At 44.7% G+C, this 18,400-nt stretch overlaps 1 protein-coding gene across 4 annotated transcripts in view; it reads left to right on the forward strand.

The window, feature by feature from the left end:
- The window catches only part of LOC111861403 (arylsulfatase B), a 119,624-nt gene that overhangs the window by 63,066 nt on the left and 38,158 nt on the right, over positions 1 to 18,400 (forward strand). For 2 of the 4 annotated variants that reach the window (XM_033750303.1, XM_033750304.1), the window contains exon 3: positions 17,642 to 17,712. The exons of the other annotated variants lie outside the window; for them this stretch is intronic. In XM_033750303.1, coding sequence (XP_033606194.1) covers positions 17,642 to 17,712 — 71 coding nt within the window. The remainder of the gene's footprint in view (positions 1 to 17,641; positions 17,713 to 18,400) is intronic. 4 annotated transcript variants of the gene reach the window in all.

Genomic DNA, 18,400 nt, shown 5'->3' on the forward strand with positions numbered 1-18,400 from the left:
CGGGATCGTGGGTTCGAATCCCACTCAGGGCATGGATGTTTAGTTTGTGTGCGTGCGTTTTTCTGTGTTTGTATACAGGTAGAGGCCTTGCGACGAGCCGACCACTCGCCCAAGGAGTTCTACCGAATGTATAAGATCTAGAAAAACCGAAGTGAACGGAGGAGTTCATGGAGGAAGACCTAGACCCACTGGGATTTTAGTGCCAAGGGGGAAAAAAACAGGAGGTCAGATCGTTGGAGATGGCATCGCACCAGCAGGAGATTATACATTTTTATATGGAAAGGGGAATGAAAATTATGAATTAGGTACAGGCTTTTTCGTACATAATAGAATCGTATCTGCAGTTAATAGGATAGAGTTGATTAGTGATAGGATATCATATATAATACTAAAAGGTCGCTGGTGTGATATCATTGTTATGAATGTTCACGCCCAAACAGAAGATAAAATTGATGACGTAAAGGATAGATTCTATGAAGAACTAGAACATGTATTTGATAAATTCCTGAAGTACCCTATGAAAATTTTGTTAGGAGATTTCAATGCCAAAGTAGGGAGGGAAGACATTTTCAAACCAACGACTGGGAATGAGAGTTTGCATGAAATTAGTAATGATGATGGAGTTAGAGTTGTAAACTTTGTCACATCAAAAAATCTTACTGTCAAAAGTACAATGTTCCCACATCGTAACATCCATAAATTTACTTGGACATCTCCTGATGGGACCATATTTTGATAGATAGGAGACAGCACTCAAGTGTACTTAATATCCGATCATTCAGGTCAGCAGAATATGATACTGACAACTACCTGGTGGTGGCAAAGGTTAAGGAAAGACTGGCAGTGAGCAAACAAACAACACACAGAGTTCATATGGAGAGGTTCAATCTCAAGAAATTAAATGAGGTAGAGGGTAAAGAGCAGTATCGTGTTGAAATCTCAAATAGGTTTGCGGCTTCGGAAAACTTGGAAATTGAGGCGGATGTTAATAAAGCTTGGGATACTATTAAAGAGAATATAAAAATGTCTGCCAAGGAGAGTCTAGGTAACTATGAGCTGAAGAACCATAAGCCATGGTTCGATGAAGGATGCTCAGAATTACTAGACCAAAGAAAACAAGCCAAATTGCAATGGTTACAGGATCCAAGCGAGTAAAATGGGAATAATCTGAACAATATAAGACGTGAAACCAGCAGAAATTTCAGGAACAAAAAGAAGAAATATCTGAAAGACATAATTGGTGAGCTTGCAATGAACAGTAAGAATATGAACATTAGAGACCTATATAGAGGAATACATGACTTTAAAAGGGGTTACCAGCCTAGCAGTAACTTAGTGAAAGATGAGAATGGTGATCTGCTTGCAGATTCCCACAACATTTTGAATAGGCGGAGGAACTACTTCTCAGTTATTGAATGTACATAGGGTCAGTGCTGTTGGGCAGAAGGAAATCCACACAGCTGAGCCGTTAGTACGTTGAGGTTGAAACTGCTATTTCAAAATAGAAACGGTATAAATCGCCAGGTAGTGATCAAATTCCGGCAGAACTTATTCAAGCAGGAGGCGAAATATTACGTTCTAAGATCCACAATCTAAATTACCTCTATTTGGCATAAGGAAAAAATGCCTGATCAGTGGAGGGAGTCTGTTATTGTACCAGTGCACAAGAAGGGTGATAAAACTGACTGTAGTAATTATCGGGAGACATTACTGCTATCAACTTTATACAAAATGTTATCCTATATTCTTCTCTCAATTTTAAGTCCATATATAGATGAAATTATTGGGGATCATCTGTGTGGGTTTCGAAGTAACAGACCAACTACAGATCAGATCTTTTGCATTCGTCAGATTTTGGAGAAAAAATGTGAGTAAAGTGAGACAGTACATCAGCTATTCATAGACTTCAAGAAAGACTATGATTCGGTTAGGAGGGAAGTATTGTACAATATTCTGATAGAGTTTGGGATACCCATGAAACTAGTTACGTTGATTAAAATGTGTTTATACGAAACGTTTAGTAAAGTCCGCGTAGGTAAACATTTGTCTGATAAATTTCCTATCCAGAATGGTCTAAAACAAGGAGATGCTTTATCGCCAATCCTTCTCAACTTTGCTTTAGAATATGCCATTAGAAAGGTCCAGGGAAACCAGGTGGGACTGAAATTAAACAGGACACATCAGCTGTTGGCCTATGCCGATGATGTGAATCTACTGGGTGATAATTAGATACCATAAAGAAAAAACTTTAATTGACGCAAGTAAAAAGGTTGGTCTAGAAGTAAACACTGAGAAAACGAAGTATATGTTGCTGTCTCGTCACCAAAATGCAGGGCAGAATTATGATATAAAGATAGGAAACAGATGTTTTAAAATGTGACACAATTCAGATATTTGGGAACAACGATAACAGATCGAAACCTGATTCAGGAGGAAATTAAGAGGCGATTGAACTCGGGTAATGCTTGCTACCATTCAATCCAGAACCTTTTGTCTTCTAGTCTGCTGTCCAAAAACATAAAAATTAGAATATACAAAACTACAATTTTGCCTTTGGTTCTGTATGGGTATGAAACTTGGTCTCTGACATTAAGGGAGGAACATAGACTGAGGGTGTTTGAGAACAGGGTGTTGAGAATATTTGGACCGAAGAGAGATGAAGTGACAGGAGGTTAGAGAAAACTACATAATGAGGAGCTTCATAACTTGTACTCTTCTCCAAGTATAATTAGAATGATGAAGTCAAGGAGGATGAGGTGGGCAGGACGTGTAGCACGAATGGGGGAGACGAGGAATGCGTATAGGATATTGGTGGGAAAGCCAGAAGGAAAGAGACCACTGGGAAGACCAAGGCGTAGGTGGGTGGACAATATTAAAATGGATCTTAGAGAGAGAGGATGGGATGGTATTGAATGGATTGCTCTGGCTCAGGATAGGGACCAGTGAAGGGCTCTTGTGAACACGGTAATGAACCTTCGGGTTCCATAAAATGCTGTGAAATTCTTGAGTAGCTGCAGATTTGGCGGTTCCTCCAGAAGGGCTCAGCTCCATGAGTAAGTAAGTAAGATACGTATTATTAATGTGAGATGGCTTTAATCGTAGACCTCAACGCATCATTCCGTACCATGTAGGACTGGAAATTAATACGTGAGGAACAGGGGACGCTTACAGTACGAAACCTTATGTAACAAATGACGGGACTTCGTCTTGAATTCTGAACGGGTGCTACGCTGGTTTTTCTTAAAATTCAGCACATAAAGGCTAACGCAACCCTCGGGCTCTCAAGCTTGGCGACTTTTCAGAACATTTTCTATTTCATCAGCAGATCTTGAAAATCCTTGTCGCTTGCTTTTTGCTGGTTGCTTCGTTTACTCTACTCCGAAACGTCGGTGAACTATCGGACTAAAAGCTTCACTTCCGAGACGATGGTACTCTTCAGCTATAACGGAGATCTCAGGGAATTAATTGTATGAGAAGTACATCGGGGGCACGTGGTAGCGTAGTTGATTGAGGCAATATGCTACAAGTCGGAAGGTCGCGGGATCCAATCCCGATGAGGTTAATTTTTTCAATTTACTTAATCCTTCCGGCCGCACTATGACCCTGGGGTTGACTCAGCCTCTAACAAATGAATATCAGGAATATTCTTGCAATATTCATGGGGTTAAAGGTGGCCGGCGTGTAAGGCTGACGTTACCGCCATCTATAAGCCGATTGTCTATAAAATGTAGGAACCTCAACATCTCACAACCCTATGGGCCTCCACGACTTGTTACAGGGATACCTTTACTCTTTTTACTTGTGAGTAGTTCAGCGGTCAAGCTTACCAATGTTGAACAGTGGGGCCTTGTAACGTAACGGTTAATTTCCAGACCATCCTAAAGTGTCTCCAACCGGAATAGCTCAGTCGGCATAAGGACTAGACCACGGACTGGACAGACCAGGAATCGGCGTTCGGTTCCCGGCAGGAGCAACAGGTGGTTTTCCTCTCCATAGTTAGTTATTTAGTTATTTAGAGAGGGTGTTTCCCCATGCACCGCGACCAGTTTGATCTATTGTGCTTCCCTCTATGATATTCTACCAGTCTCTTTTCCCTACCGATAAATGGTGCGTACCATCAGTCCCGCCGAGCAAGCGAGTTTGGCCACTTGTTTAGCGGTGTCTATAATGCTTCCCCCATCTATCAGAGGCCTTAGAGGCTATTGTTGGGCGGGAAACGTCCGGGAATTTGGCTCAGTGAGCCCCTTTGGGGATATGAGGTTCTTTTACATGCCGTAAAGTTACGACACGGGACACACAGCTTAAAGTCCCTCCCGGAGGACTTGTTCCCTGAATTTTTCCGCCCTTAAAAATTCGACGACCTCCGCCGTGTAAATGAACCCGCGTACCACGAGTCATGAGGTGGGAACGTTACCTCTAGACTACGGAGGCCGCTTTCCTCTCCATAACTTCCAGACCGGCTGTGGGTCCCACCTAGCCTCGTATCCATGGATACCGGAGGCTGTTTCCCCGGGGATAAAGCGGCAGGGGCGTGAAGCTAGGCACTCATCTCCATCCAATGCCGTGGAGGTACTCCTCCCCTTCGCCATCCATGCGTCTTCAAGCACAGAGTATAACCTTCTGATATAGGACCAGAAACCTGTGGGTTCCGTGGGTTCTGCTTGGAACTGCTGGTCTCTGAGGAGAAACCCTGCGGTAAACCAACAAAGTCTGTTCTCAAGCGAAACATTTCAAATAGAACCAATCGGGTGCATCGATAAGAATCACTCGCACCAGCCTTGACAGGATTACGAAGAAACTTTGTGAAGGACGCTCGTGGCCACATCCCTTTATTCCTTCGCACCTGGGGTTAAGTGGGACCGGTAAGCATGCTTCATTTGTTTCAAGTTCTGTGAATGTCAGGTGGCTGTGACGTGCTCATCTGTCTGTGACGCATCCGTACGTATACTGCGTCCCGTACATCGAGGTAGTGTCGTCATCAAACAGTGACGCACTTCCTTACAGGCGCAGTGGTAACTCTAACCGGTTGTGACGTATCGATGTGAAACACGGACCATGAGTGAAACGGACAGAGAGGGGAAGGAGGTGCATGTACCAGTAGAAAGGTAAAAACGTAAAGGTATCCCTGTAACAGGCCATGGAGGCCCATAGGATTGTGAGATGTCAAGGCTCCCACATTTTATAGACAATCGGCTCACAGGTTGTAATGAGGTTGTCAGCCTTACGCGCCGGCCGCCCTTTACCCCCAAGAATATTCCTGGTACTCATTTCTGTTATGGGCTAAGTCAACCCCCAGGGCCGTAGTACGGCTGGAAAGATAAGGCTAATTGAAAAAAAAACAATGACCTCATTGAGAATCGAACCCGCGACCTTCCAGCTTGTAGCATAATGCCTCAACCAACTACGCTACCGCGTGCCCCCCATGTATATATCAGTATTATTATTAATCCTGCTCCTCCCTTCTGGATAATGCTAGTCTTCGTGTTCCTACTTGCCATGTTCGAGACTTCTCTACTTTTAGCGTTCGTCCCTCAAAAAGACACTGTCCCTCTTCTAGGTGCGCCCTTGCTACCAACGTGGTGGGTAAAGATCTCGACATATTTGCAGACGGAGCGGTTTCTCTGAATCATATTTTACAAGCATGTACCAAACCTTTTACGGTGTTACTTGATTAGTGTTTTCATTCACTACAAATATGTGTTACCTCGGCTAGCTTTAATTATTCTTATGTAATTGGTTTTAATTTATTGACTGGTTATTAATTTTATTAATTTTATGCTATCACTCACTGGTGTCTTATCTTAGTATTTAGTTACTAACAGTATTAGCAACATTCGTAATATTTCATAAATGTATGTATATATTTCAGTCTTCTTTAGATCTATGTTCACAGATTTATTTGTCGTATTTGTATTTTGTTTTAATTATTTTGTACCTTATATACTCGTGCTAACTTTGTAATTGGCCGCTGGGCTGTTAAGTTATTGCACGTAAATAAACATGAATTGAATTGAATTGAATTGAATTGAATTAATTTTAATTCTTCGTGGGGTGGGATCAGGCAGAGTCCACTTGGTACGTCGGCCACTATTTGGACTATTGCACCAGCCCCGGATGGTAGGTGATTGTGGAGCATTTGATGGAATGAGAATTGGCAGGGGAAATATAAGTACTCGGAGACATGACCTCGCCTGGGCTCGAGCTCGGACCCTCTCGGTGGGAAGCCTGACCTATGACACGGCCGTATAGATCAGTAATTGAGCAAGGGATCAGGAGAATCAGAACCAACCAAGAACTGTGCAGTTATATAAATCTCCTGACCTGCTAGCAGATCAGCTGAAGTGGTTGGAGCATGTGGTCTGAATGGTCCAAACAAGGGTGGTTAAGTAAATCTTTGAAAAGTAGGAGACCACTGGGAAGACCAAGGCATATGTGGGTGTACAATATTAAAATGGATCTTAGAGAGATAGGATGGGATGGTATTGATTGGATTGATCTGGCTCAGGATAGGGACCAGTGGAGGACTCTTGTGAACACGGTAATGAACCTTTGGGTTCAATAAAATTCTTTGAAATTCTTGAGCAGCTGCAGATTTGGTTTCTCCTCAAGAAGGGCTCAGCTCCATAAGTAAGTACGACGTAAGTAAGTATGCAAGGAAGTAAAAGAGAAGTGGGAAGGGTTGGATGGAAGATGTAGAGAATGATTTGCGACAGATGAATGTGAATAGATGGAGATGGAGGCAAATAATATAGAGATATGGGCATTGGGGCTAGAGGAGGCCAAGGCTCTTAGAAGACCGTAAAGGCAAGGAATAAGTCGGTGTTTTGCAACTGCTGCATCCAGACTTCCGGTCCTGTGCTTTGTACATGACGTCCCGCAGCTCTCGCTGAGGGGGCATCTGCTTATTATGCTGATCCAGCGATGTAAATTGGCAACTGAAACAATTAAATCAGTCAGTTTTCCTTTCTCTTGATCTCATATAAGAAAGAAACAGGGAAATAAATTTGATTTTATCAGTCTGCTTCCAGTTAAACCGGACACGAATGTCCGTCACAGCTGAGGAATTGTGGTTTCAAAACGTACCTCAACTTTATGGACTGGTGCATGGTTTCTCAACCTGTGGGCCACAGCCACCCAACTGAAAAGAGAGGTGCAGTATTACCATAAACATCGTTGTATCCATACGGTTTTGGCAAGTGAGTAAGATTTCGGAAAATGTAACTTTTCGTGACGGATCAGCAACTTGTTACAGCTTACTGAGGGTGTAGAGAGCCCGTAAATCTATCCAGGTTCCTGCTGTCACACTGCAGCCTGATAGGGACCTGCAACTGTGTGCAAAAACTTCACTTCATGGGCTTAAATTCTTGTGTGTTGCTTTACGTTGTCGCATTATGACGAACTTGAGAGCCTCTGGGGCAATGATCAATATACAGTTCGATGAAAAAACGCGTATTTCATTTGTATTCAGTGACTCAGCTGAGATGAGCTCAAGAGGAGTGCCGCCCCATCTCATTAGGATGTGCCTAGAGCAGTTATATCCTACGTAATGTCCGTTGAAAATTCAAAGGAAAGTCTTAGTTCGTTTTTCCCCGAGATCCATGTCTCCTGTTAACACAAACAATGAAAAATAGGCCTATGTGTGTGTGTGTGTGTGTTTGTGTGATATTCGTGGGAGAGCCAGAAAGAAAGAGACCTCTAGGAAGACCAAGACCTAAGTCGGTAGATATTATTAAGATGGATCTTAGAGAGATATAATTGGGTGGGTTGGACTGGATTGATCTGGCTCAGGACAGGGAGCGGTGGAGGGCTCTTGTAAACACGGTAATGAACCTTCTGTTTCCATAAAATGCTGGGAAGTTCTTGAGTAGCCGCACAACTGCACAACTGGCGTCTTCCCAAGAAGTTAGTTTGTGTGTGTGTGATGACAAGCAAGTCTTGTCGCCAGAGTGGAGCACAAAATCTGGCCATTTTGAGATATTTGGGGACTGTGGTAACAAACCGGAATTATGTCGACAGATCTTCTGTGTCCTGCTCTTCAGGTGTGGCTCCACGTAAGCGTTACAGTCTACGCAACTGTGATTTCACCTAGTTCTGTGTTGCTGCGAGACCCGGCCCCTTGCCCTAGGACAAGAACATAAATTCACGGTAATCGGGGACGGGAGGGGGGAGAGAATATTTGGAACTAAGAAAGAGGGGGAAGAAAGCAAGATGAAGAAAACATCAAAATGAAGACCTTCATTTTTATACCTCACCATGTGAGCAGACTGACTAAATCGAGGTAAACAATATTGGCGGGGCGTGTATTACGTATGAGAGATAAGAAACTTACTTACTTACTTATGGATCATGACTCGTGGTAAGCGGGTTCAAATACCCGGCTGAGGTCGTCGAATTTTTAAGGGCGGAAAAATTCAGGGAACAAGTCCTCCGGGAGGGACTTTAAGCTGTGTGTCCTGTGTCGTAACCTTACGGCACGTAAAAGAACCTCATATCCCCAAAGGGGATCACTGAGCCAAATTCCAGGACGTTTCCCGCCCAACAATAGCCTCTAAGACCTCTGATAGATGGGGGAAGCATTATAGACACCGCTAAGCAAGTGGCCGAACTCGCTTGCTCGGCGGGACTGATGGAGTGCACCATTTATCGATAGGGTAAAGAGACTGGTAGAATATCATAGAGGGAAGCACAATAGATCAAACTGGTCACGGTGCATGGGGAAACCCACCCTCTCTAAATAACTAACTACTTAATTATGGAGCTGAACCCTTCTTGAGGAGAAGCCAAATCTGCAGATACTCCAGAATTTCCCAGCATTTTATGGAACCCGATGGTTCATTACCATGTTCACAAAAGCCCTCCACTGGTCCCTTTCCTGAGTCAGATCAATCCAATCTATATCATCCCACCCTATCTCTCTAAGATCCATTTTAATATTGTCCTCTCACCTACTCCTTGATCTTCCCAGTGGACTCCTTCCTTATGGCTTTCCCACGAATATCCTATATGCATTCCTCTTCTCCCCATTCGTGCTACATTCCCTGCCTACCTCATCTTCCTTGACTAGATAAGAGATGCATACAAAATTTAAACTGAGAGATCAGATGGGAATGTATGAGTGAGTTGAAGAACTCAGGCTTCTGGGCTGATAACCACGTTGTAAACTTCGCTAGCTACAGACCGTCAGGGCTGGATGATATAGGCCAGAGGAGGTGGGTTGGGAATGTAGAGTGCAGAAAGCGTTGAGTGCTGTCATGTCCACCGTCCATGGGACCACTTCGCGCGGCCTCGGTACGGTGGAGGACTTTAACTGTGGTTACGCCTTGTATAGCAACCTAATGGAACAGTAGCACAGTGTCTAACGAAATCCGCGTAATAGTGCTTGTGGTTACCATTGTATCATGGAAATAGTAACTTTCTGTTGATGACGCAGGTACCTACGCCACTGTCTGCCGATGACGCAAACTGAAAGGTATTTTAGACGAAGAATATGACGCCCTTATATGTGAAGGCACATAACGCGTAAAGCAAGTCATCTCTCTCCCTAATTCTGTCATTTAGCAAGGTCAGAGTCTGAACAGGGAAGATAATTCAACGGCTAAGTCAAGTTAGAACAAAAACAAAACGTAACTACGGAAACTATTGTCTCGGTCAGTATAGAGGCTGGGATTCGATTCCCGGCAGAGCCAAGAGATTTTTCTCTTCTCCTTAGCGTCGAGGCGGACTTTGGGACCCACCCAGCCTCCTATAAGCAGGATATCGAAGGCTTGGTCTCCATGTTAATGCGTGGAGCTGTATCTCCAGTCCTGCTTACGCCTGAAAGGTATAATGCTTAATCAACTTACCGCATTTGGTGTTACAGCCCCAATTTGGACCTTGGCCTACCTCCATGAAAATCTCCGTTTCACTTCGGTTTGCTAGATCTTAGACATTCGAAAGGACTCCTTGGACGAGTTATCAGCTGGTCTCAAGACCTCTCTACCTGTACACAGACACAGAAAAACGCACTCACACACTCATACACACACTGAACATCAGTGCTCGGAGTGGGATTCGAACCCACGATCCCGGCTTCCGAGCGAGCGAAGACACTCCATACCTTAGACCGCTCGGCTGTCCGCGCAATAGCTCAAGCGGTTAGTCGCTGGCTTCCCACCGCGGCGGCCCGGGTTCGACCCAGAGTCTGGGCAAGCGTGATTTGTGGTGGACAAAGTGACGCTGGGGCAGGTTTTTTTTCCGAATACTTCAGTTTCCCCTGCCAATCTTCATTCCACCAAATTCTCCATCATCCGGGCAGGCTACACAATAGGCCAATCAGTGGCCGCCGTGCCGAGTGGACCCAGCTGGACTACACCCCCCACTAAGCGAATTTAATTTTTTTTAGACCGCTCGGCTAAGGCGACCGGCGAACTTTATATTTCCCTATTATTATTAGGTTTGTATTATTATGACAAATAAAATAATATCTTAGAAAAGTAGAGGTAACCGGTAATTATTCCCTGTTTGTAAGTTTTTAAACACTATTCCATGAAGGCGTGCCGGGTAGTGGAGGTATAACTCCACAATTCTTGACCTAAGCTCTAGATGGATGTGAATGGTCTGCTTCACGCCTCGGCCTCTTTACCCCTGGGAATATTGCCTCCTGTACCCATTGGATAGGAGACTGGGTAGACCCCAGAGCCGCTCTGGACGCTATGGAGAAGAGAACGGAATCGAACCCCAACCGTCGAGCCCGTAGCCCGTCGCTGTACCGACTGAGCCATCCCGAAGTGAAACTTCATGTACTTCTTTTGAAAGGTAAAGTTATCGTATGCTTAAGAAAACCGCATACCATGGCATGTGGGGAATGGAGGTATAGCTCCATGTAGTCTGGTTGTCGACACTGTATGGTGAGTGGTCAGCTACAACCCCAAACGCTAGGGAGAATCCCACCGGTACACACTGTGTATGCACTAAAGCTGGTATGGACGTCGAGGTTATAAATATCTACACCTGTCGGGGTTCTAACACCGGTTATTAAGTCCATAGACAGTCACTGTACTGACCGTGCTAAACGGTTATGTATGTAACGTACACGGTATACGTGTAGCCCAAGGAGTGTCCTGAAGGGCACTTTATAATTAGTTTTATTGAACCTTGTTAATTTGAAAGGCGAGGTCGAAATTCATGCTCCGGAATCCAAGCGATTCCTCAAGCCAACAAAAGTTGGTGGGAACAGCCGGGCACTGAAGGCTGTCATGGTTACTGATGCTCGGTGAAACGTCTGAAAAGGTCGGTTCTACATTTCAGGAACGTTTCATCCCAGTGTCTCGCCTGCTTGCTGCTCTCTGGACCATGTCAGTCATTCAATTGGAAATTGACACCCCCCCCCCGCCCCCCGCCTTTGAAATTTTCAACAGAAAGACTTTCTTTTGTTTCACATTTTCATGGCAATCAGTTCGCTGGGCGCTCCCGACTGATAGCTTAATCCTGCAAGTGCCAACAGTCGAAATTTTCGACCTTTACAAACGTTACTATGTGTGAAGATTAAGGGTCTTCTGAGAAGTGGCGCCGTGTAGTCCAGTTTACGTTCTGCGTTTGGTAGTAAATTACTGCCTTCATTTTCTGGATCTAAGAATAACTGCTTGTTTATTCCTTAGTTTATTCTTCGAACCTGAAGTTTGTTCAAAATGTCCGTGAAACTTATACCTGACTACACGGCAAAACATCCGTGTAGGTAGGAATTTTCATTGCCACAGATGTGAGCACCTCTTATCCTACATAGCTGCACGTGACAGCACCTGACATCTGTTGATATTTTGTCCGAACTACGTTGGCCTTGTCTAGAAATATGTCGCGGGAATTCCTCCACTCGTTTGAAGTTAGGCAGAACTTTTACATGAAAGGAAGGCTTCTCCAAAGGTGATGGTAAAGTTGTCCCCGTCCTTAATTAATTAAGCAGTACGCCATAAAGACGTGTGTGGGAGTGGAGGAATAGTTCCACTATTCTTAACCACAGCACTAAATAGAGGTAGTGGTTAGCTTCAGGTCCCTACCGTTCTATCCCCTCGGAAAGAATCCCAGGTACGCGTTGAATAGGAAGATATGTGTGTCCCAGAGCTGGTCTGGACGCTGTGGAGTAGAGACAGATCTCTTACCCTTCCGGGAATCGAATCCCCGCTGCACACCTCGGTTCCCGTTGCTCTACCAACTGAGCTAACGCAGCTACGGAAGAGCCACCCCAACAGATTACGTGTCAAATGGCAGATTGACACCGAGAAAATCAAAGCCGGCACTTCTTGTTGTTACTCAATAATTTGATGGCTGGGACATGTAACACGGTTAGAAGAGATTAGAAATACCCTCGACAGTTTAGACACAAATCCTAATCTAAAGTAAGTACTCTGGAAACTTAGGCATGTATAGGATGGTAATATTAAAAATGATTATAAATAAATAGGATTGGAGAATTTATGGGCTGGATTCGTCTGGCTCAGAATAAGAAGGAGTGGCATGATTTTGTGAACACGATAATGAACCTTCCGTCTCCGTAGAATGGTGAGAATGACTAGCTGACAGTTCTAGGCAACACCTGCATTGAATTTAATAGAATGACGTCATCAGAAGTGACGCAGTAACAAGAGCAGTCAGTGTTTTTTTTTTATAATAATTATGTAAGAAATTCCTGTTCCACCTGCTGCACCCACATGAAAAGGCGTTCGCGTGTTTATACGGAAACAGATTGCATACAGCATAGGAGTCACACACAGTTCCTTCCTACATCACAGCCTCTATCCCTGTAACAGGCCGCGAAGGCCCATAGGGTTGTGAGACGTCGAGCATCCCACATTTTCTGTAGACACGCGGCCCATAGATGGCTGTGAGGTTGCCAGCCTTACGCGCCGGCCGCCCTTTACCCCCCAGGAAGATTCCTGGTGCTCATTTCTCTTGGAGGCTGAGTCGAACCTAGTGCCATAGCACGGTTGGAAGGATTAGGTCAATTGAAAAATCCATTGACCTCATCGGGAATCGAACCTGAGACCTTCTGGCTTGTAGCATAGTGCCTCAATCAACTACGCTACGGGGTAAACAGAAAGTTTCGCTGTTCAGCCGTCTGAACTCCCGACGTCACAGTTTCAAAAACTGTTCGTGCAATTTAGAGGCCCACTCCATTTGGCAAATGAACTCTGTCCGACACTCCAGGCCCTCAATGCCATATTGCAGAAGACGTTCATTATTCATTATGCTCATCCTCAAGTCCGACGCCCACATTGGCCGACCGCGCGGTCTAAGGCAAGAGCTGTCTTCGGTCGCTCGAACGCTGGGATCGTGGGTTCGAATCCCACTCAAGGCATTGATATCTGCGTCCTTTATTCTGTGTTTGTGTTGTCCTGTGCATAGGTAGCATCCTTGCGACGGGCTGATCCCCCGTCCAAATAGTCCTACCGACTGTGTATAAGATCAAGAAACTGAAAAGCGACAAAGGCCCAACAAAGGGCTGTAGAACCATAATAATAAATAAAATTAGTTACTTATTTGATAGTTAAAATAAATGTATAAAACCAAAGAACGTCTGCTATTCTGCATCGTACCAAACGCGTGGTTATGAATTAAATTATCTTTATGCTGTTTAACTATGGCGATTCAAACGCAAAATTTACCTGCCGTTTAATGAGATGGGAAAGGCGATCGTGAATGTTGACCATGTAGGATTCGGAAGGAGACAGTAAACCCTTATGTTATCGCAACATAAGCCAGGAGAGTTTGATAAAAAACCAAGAAAAGTTTAAATATGGAGAGTCAGTATCCCTTGCCTACATTCAAACTAGGCGCCGCCGGGATAGAATTGTATAATATTACGTTACAGCTACATTGAGGTAGTGTGTCCGAGGTTTCGGAATGGAAGCTGTGAGGCTTGTGTTGTTGTACAGTAGACCACTTCGAACACTTCATCCGATTTGTAGATTTGGAGGGCTATAACTTGAACCGAAATCGTTTCTGAGCAAACGCTCCCAAAATTTGGCGAGACTTTTCAAGAAACACCCTGTATAATCTCGATGTTGACAGTATCGGGAAGCAGAAACAAACTTCAACCAAAAGCCGCTCTTGGAAGCTCATGACAATGGAAAAAAGGGCTGAAATAACAAAGCATATTAGGGCCTATAGTGGTCACAGCGTATGTTCCGTTTCAAGTAACCAGAATTGGTGTATTTTTTGTCATTTGTAACGTGCTTTCCTTAATTTCGGAGAATAAAAATAGGCTTATACGATCTACATGCTGTCTGTGTATCCCCCAACCCTAATTAACTTTCGAATGACCGAACCAGTCTTTATGAAACTTGTTACTCGTATGCATATCATGGCACCTGAAACCATCTCAACAGCATACTTCATAAATCCCTCCCATCAGTCTGTGTGTGTATCCCTTTTGTCATTGCTAGGCAGAGGTTCGGTAAAGTGTAAAACTCCTTTCACTCCTAGGTAATGGCTCTGTAAACACGTTCCCGCGGCAACGAATACACGAATAGAAGCAAAAGTTTTATCTTTTTCGATAGGGTCTGTGTTGTATCAAAGGAACCATTAGTTCTTCCCAGAACTACTTGTTGGTTGTTCATGAGCTCAGCCCCTAGGTCATTCCGCTTATGTGAAATAGGAATTTTGTTATGAAATCTGTCGATAAAAGCAAATGTCCGCAAGAGTAGAGACTCTCAGCAATTTCACATATACGTGTAGATTCTGAAGGGTTGTGACAATGAAGTCTGGTGTCCAGTGACTGATATTAACCGATCCAGCAGTATAGGAGCCTCCCAAACCCTCACCTATTATTATTATTGTTATTATTGCTATTATTATTATTATTGGAGGGGCGGGTTTCCCCATGCACCGCGACTAATAGTCTATTGTACGTCCCCCTTTCATATTCTACCAGTCGCCATACCCTACCGGTACTGGTGCGTGCTATCAGCCCCGTTCAGCCAACGAGGTCGGCCCTTGGTACCTCGATACTTCCCCCATCTACCAGAGGAATTGGAAACTACTTGGGCGGGAAACTTGCCTAATTTTGCTCAGAGGTCTCCTAGAGACATGAGGATCTTTTACCTGCCGTAAATCTACGACACGGGACCCACGGCTTAAAGTCCCTCCCGAAGGACTTGTTCCCTGAATTTTTCCGCCCTTAAAAATTCCATGACCTCCGCCGGGTTTGAACCCGCTTACCTTGAGTCATGAGGTGGGAACGTTACGGAGGCCGCTTACCCCTCACCTGAGGACGGAAGCAGATCCAGTTTCCGAAACGTGTTCTTTAGAAACCTGGACGATGTACACGATCCAAAAACACAGAAATCCCCAGTTTTACATCTTCATCTCCTACATTTCGTATTTGTCCCTCTGACCCGTTTTCCATCAAACTTACTCTGGAACTATGGATCTTTTAATCAGTTGGCAGATTCCTTGGATGGGGGATCAGCCTTGTCGCAAGACCGCTGCCTACACACAGGACAATACAAATAGAAGGAACGCGGACAGACATCCATTGCCTCGAGTGGGATTCAAACCCACGATCCCAGTGTGTGAACGGGCGAATATATTTCAGGCGTCAGACTGCGCTGCCACTGTTATGGGGGCGGCTTTAGACGTGCGCAGTACGTGATAACAACAATATTTATGCCCAACAATAGGCCTGTCATACAGTATATACAAGGTCTCTGTCAGTCAGATCTGAGCACAAGATTACGCCTTATCTTCATGAGGCTATGTCACAAAAGTCAGGGCCCTAAACTGCCCCCACACAATCGACATAATTACTTTCTGGACAGCCATCCTAAACGCAGTGTTATAAGCAGCAGTTAGGTTGTTGGGCAGCCATTTCGTGCACTGAAGCTTCTAACAAAATGGAGGCAAAAATAAGCAAAACACTAATTTCATGTCTTTAGAGATAGTTATTGATAGATTAAAACACACATTCGATATAAAAATAAATCAAACAACGTACATTTAGAAATTAATATAACAACTAAACAAAAAATAAAAGCTCCGTGGTTTTAGTCCGGAAGCGAACTATACCGACCGAGCGACCGCCGCTTGTCGGCGACGTTAGTGCCAACGTTAACGGACAGAGGATGTAGCGTGGTCAGCGCAACGAATCCCAACGACCGTTAATCTCGGTTTTCTAGACCGGAGCCGCTATTTTCTTGAAATAGCTCCTCAATTATCCTCATGAGGCTGAGTGGACCCCGTTCCAGACCCACTTACTTATTTATGAAGCTGAGCCCTTCTTGAGGAGAAGCCAAATCTGCAGCTACTCAAGAATTTCCCAGCATTTTATGGAACCCGAGGGTTCATTACCGTGTTCACAAGAGCCCTCCCTATCCTGAGCCAGATTAATCCAATCCATAACATCCCATCCTATCTCTCTAAGATCCATTTTAATATTGTCCACCCACCTACGCCTTGGTCTTCCCAGTGGTCTCTTTCCTTCTGGCTTTCCCACCAATATCATACATGCATTCCTTTTCTCCCCCATTCGTGCTACATACCCTGCCCACCTCATCCTCCTTAACTTGATCATTCTAATTATACTTGGAGAAGAGTACAAGTTATGAAGCTCCTCATTATGCAGTTTTCTCCAACCTCCTGTCACTTCATCTCTCTTCGGTCCAAATATTCTCAACAACCTGTTCTCAAAAACCCTCAGTCTATGTTCCTCCCTTAATGTCAGAGACCAAGTTTCACACCCATACAGAACCACCGGCAAAATTTTAGTTTTGTATATTCTAATTTTTATGTTTTGGGACAGTAGACGAGGAGACAAAAGATCTAGACTGAATGGTAGCAAGCATTACCCGAGTTCAATCGCCTCTTAATTTCCTTCAGAATCCGGTTTTGATTTGTTATCGTCGTTTCCAAATATCTGTACTGTGCCACTACTTCTCAGAAAATCTGGTAGCGCCGGAAATCGAACCCGGGACCTCTGAATCTATTGCCAGGACCACAGAGACGGTCATTCATAAAACAAACGTTGAATTTGTTCCTATTACATTACTTGTGCTTTGTGTTGTGGGGTTGAAGGTGGAGGAGGGGATACACTCCTCCGGACATAACAGCCGCTATCCTAAGCTAGAGGGCAACAGGTACACCTGCCACGTCATGGAGACATGTGCAGGAATGGAGGTGAGTGGTCAGATTCACGCCCTAGCCGCTTTACCACCACCGAGGGGGAAAGAACTGGGTGGGCCCCAGAGCCACTCGGAACGGTGTCTTCCAATGTGTTGAGATTTCTTAGAATTTCGCTCTCTGGGTTGCGACGCCGTGTAGTATTTTAAGCGGACGCTGACGTTTCGGAGGAAAGTGGTGCCGCTGGTGTGTCGAGTGAGGAACGGGTTTGTTTGCTTTGCACGACGCCCACAGGAGGAGGTGCGGAAAAGAGCCCGAGCCGAGCCATGGATAGAGCTGTGGAGGATAAAGTCCCTTCAACTATTTGAAGACTGAAGTCAGAGTCAGAATCACGTTACGACCAGTGGTCAGCCGGCCAGTCAGTCTTGGCTTCAAAACCCATTCGGGTCCCAAGACCAGATTTTTCTTAGTTTGCGGGTTTGTCGATGTGGGGCGCCCTGTAAGAGAGAGTGAGAGAGAAAGTGATGAAGTAGTGAGTGGCATTGCATTTCAGGAGGGAGGCAAGAAAATATGTATCCGGTTTTGAAGGTCCCCAGACAGTGCCCGTTCGTCCTTCTGGTAGAGGTAATGTACATAAATATAATTATTTTATATCATGTTGGAAAAGCTGAATTATAGCGAAATTTGTTCAACCCCCCCCCCAATGTAGTGTCTCTCACTACGACCTCCACTTCTTCTCTCTCTCTCTCTCCAAGAGCCCTCTCTGACGAGAGAACGGATAAAAATTCAGCTCGTACCTCACAGGAAACACATTACGTCACCGCCACCAAGCACAACCTGTTAATGCTGTTTAGGAAAACAGTAGCTGTTTGTTGTGAGCACCATACGGAACACGTACCTGCACTGTGTGGGCAGAATGCAGAGTTTTAGTGTGTTAAAGCAAATGGTACATATGATGACCACTGGGGTTTATATGGTTAAAGAGACGCACAGGTGTTTCTTCGCAGGTGGGAGATGAAACAATGAGAAAGAGGGCCTCTTCCAAGGACACTGTGCCGCATTTCCGGTGAAGAGACACCAATGTGCACCTTCAGTATCCACCTTCTTCCAACCTGTCTATATAACCAAGCCAGAACCTACACACTGTCGACTCTGAAGATGGAAGGAGTATGTTCCCCCGAAACATGGATATCCACCTAAAAGACTACACGGTGTCACAGCCCAGAAGAAAACAATATGAACACTTGCCCCCCTGAAAGCCGAGGACTTCGGTGTGTTAATCCGAACAGCTTTCCTCCGTTGCTAAACTCAG

The sequence above is a fragment of the Cryptotermes secundus genome, unplaced genomic scaffold (genome assembly GCF_002891405.2).
Source record: "Cryptotermes secundus unplaced genomic scaffold, Csec_1.0 scaffold289, whole genome shotgun sequence".
Taxonomy (NCBI): Eukaryota; Metazoa; Arthropoda; class Insecta; order Blattodea; family Kalotermitidae; genus Cryptotermes; species Cryptotermes secundus.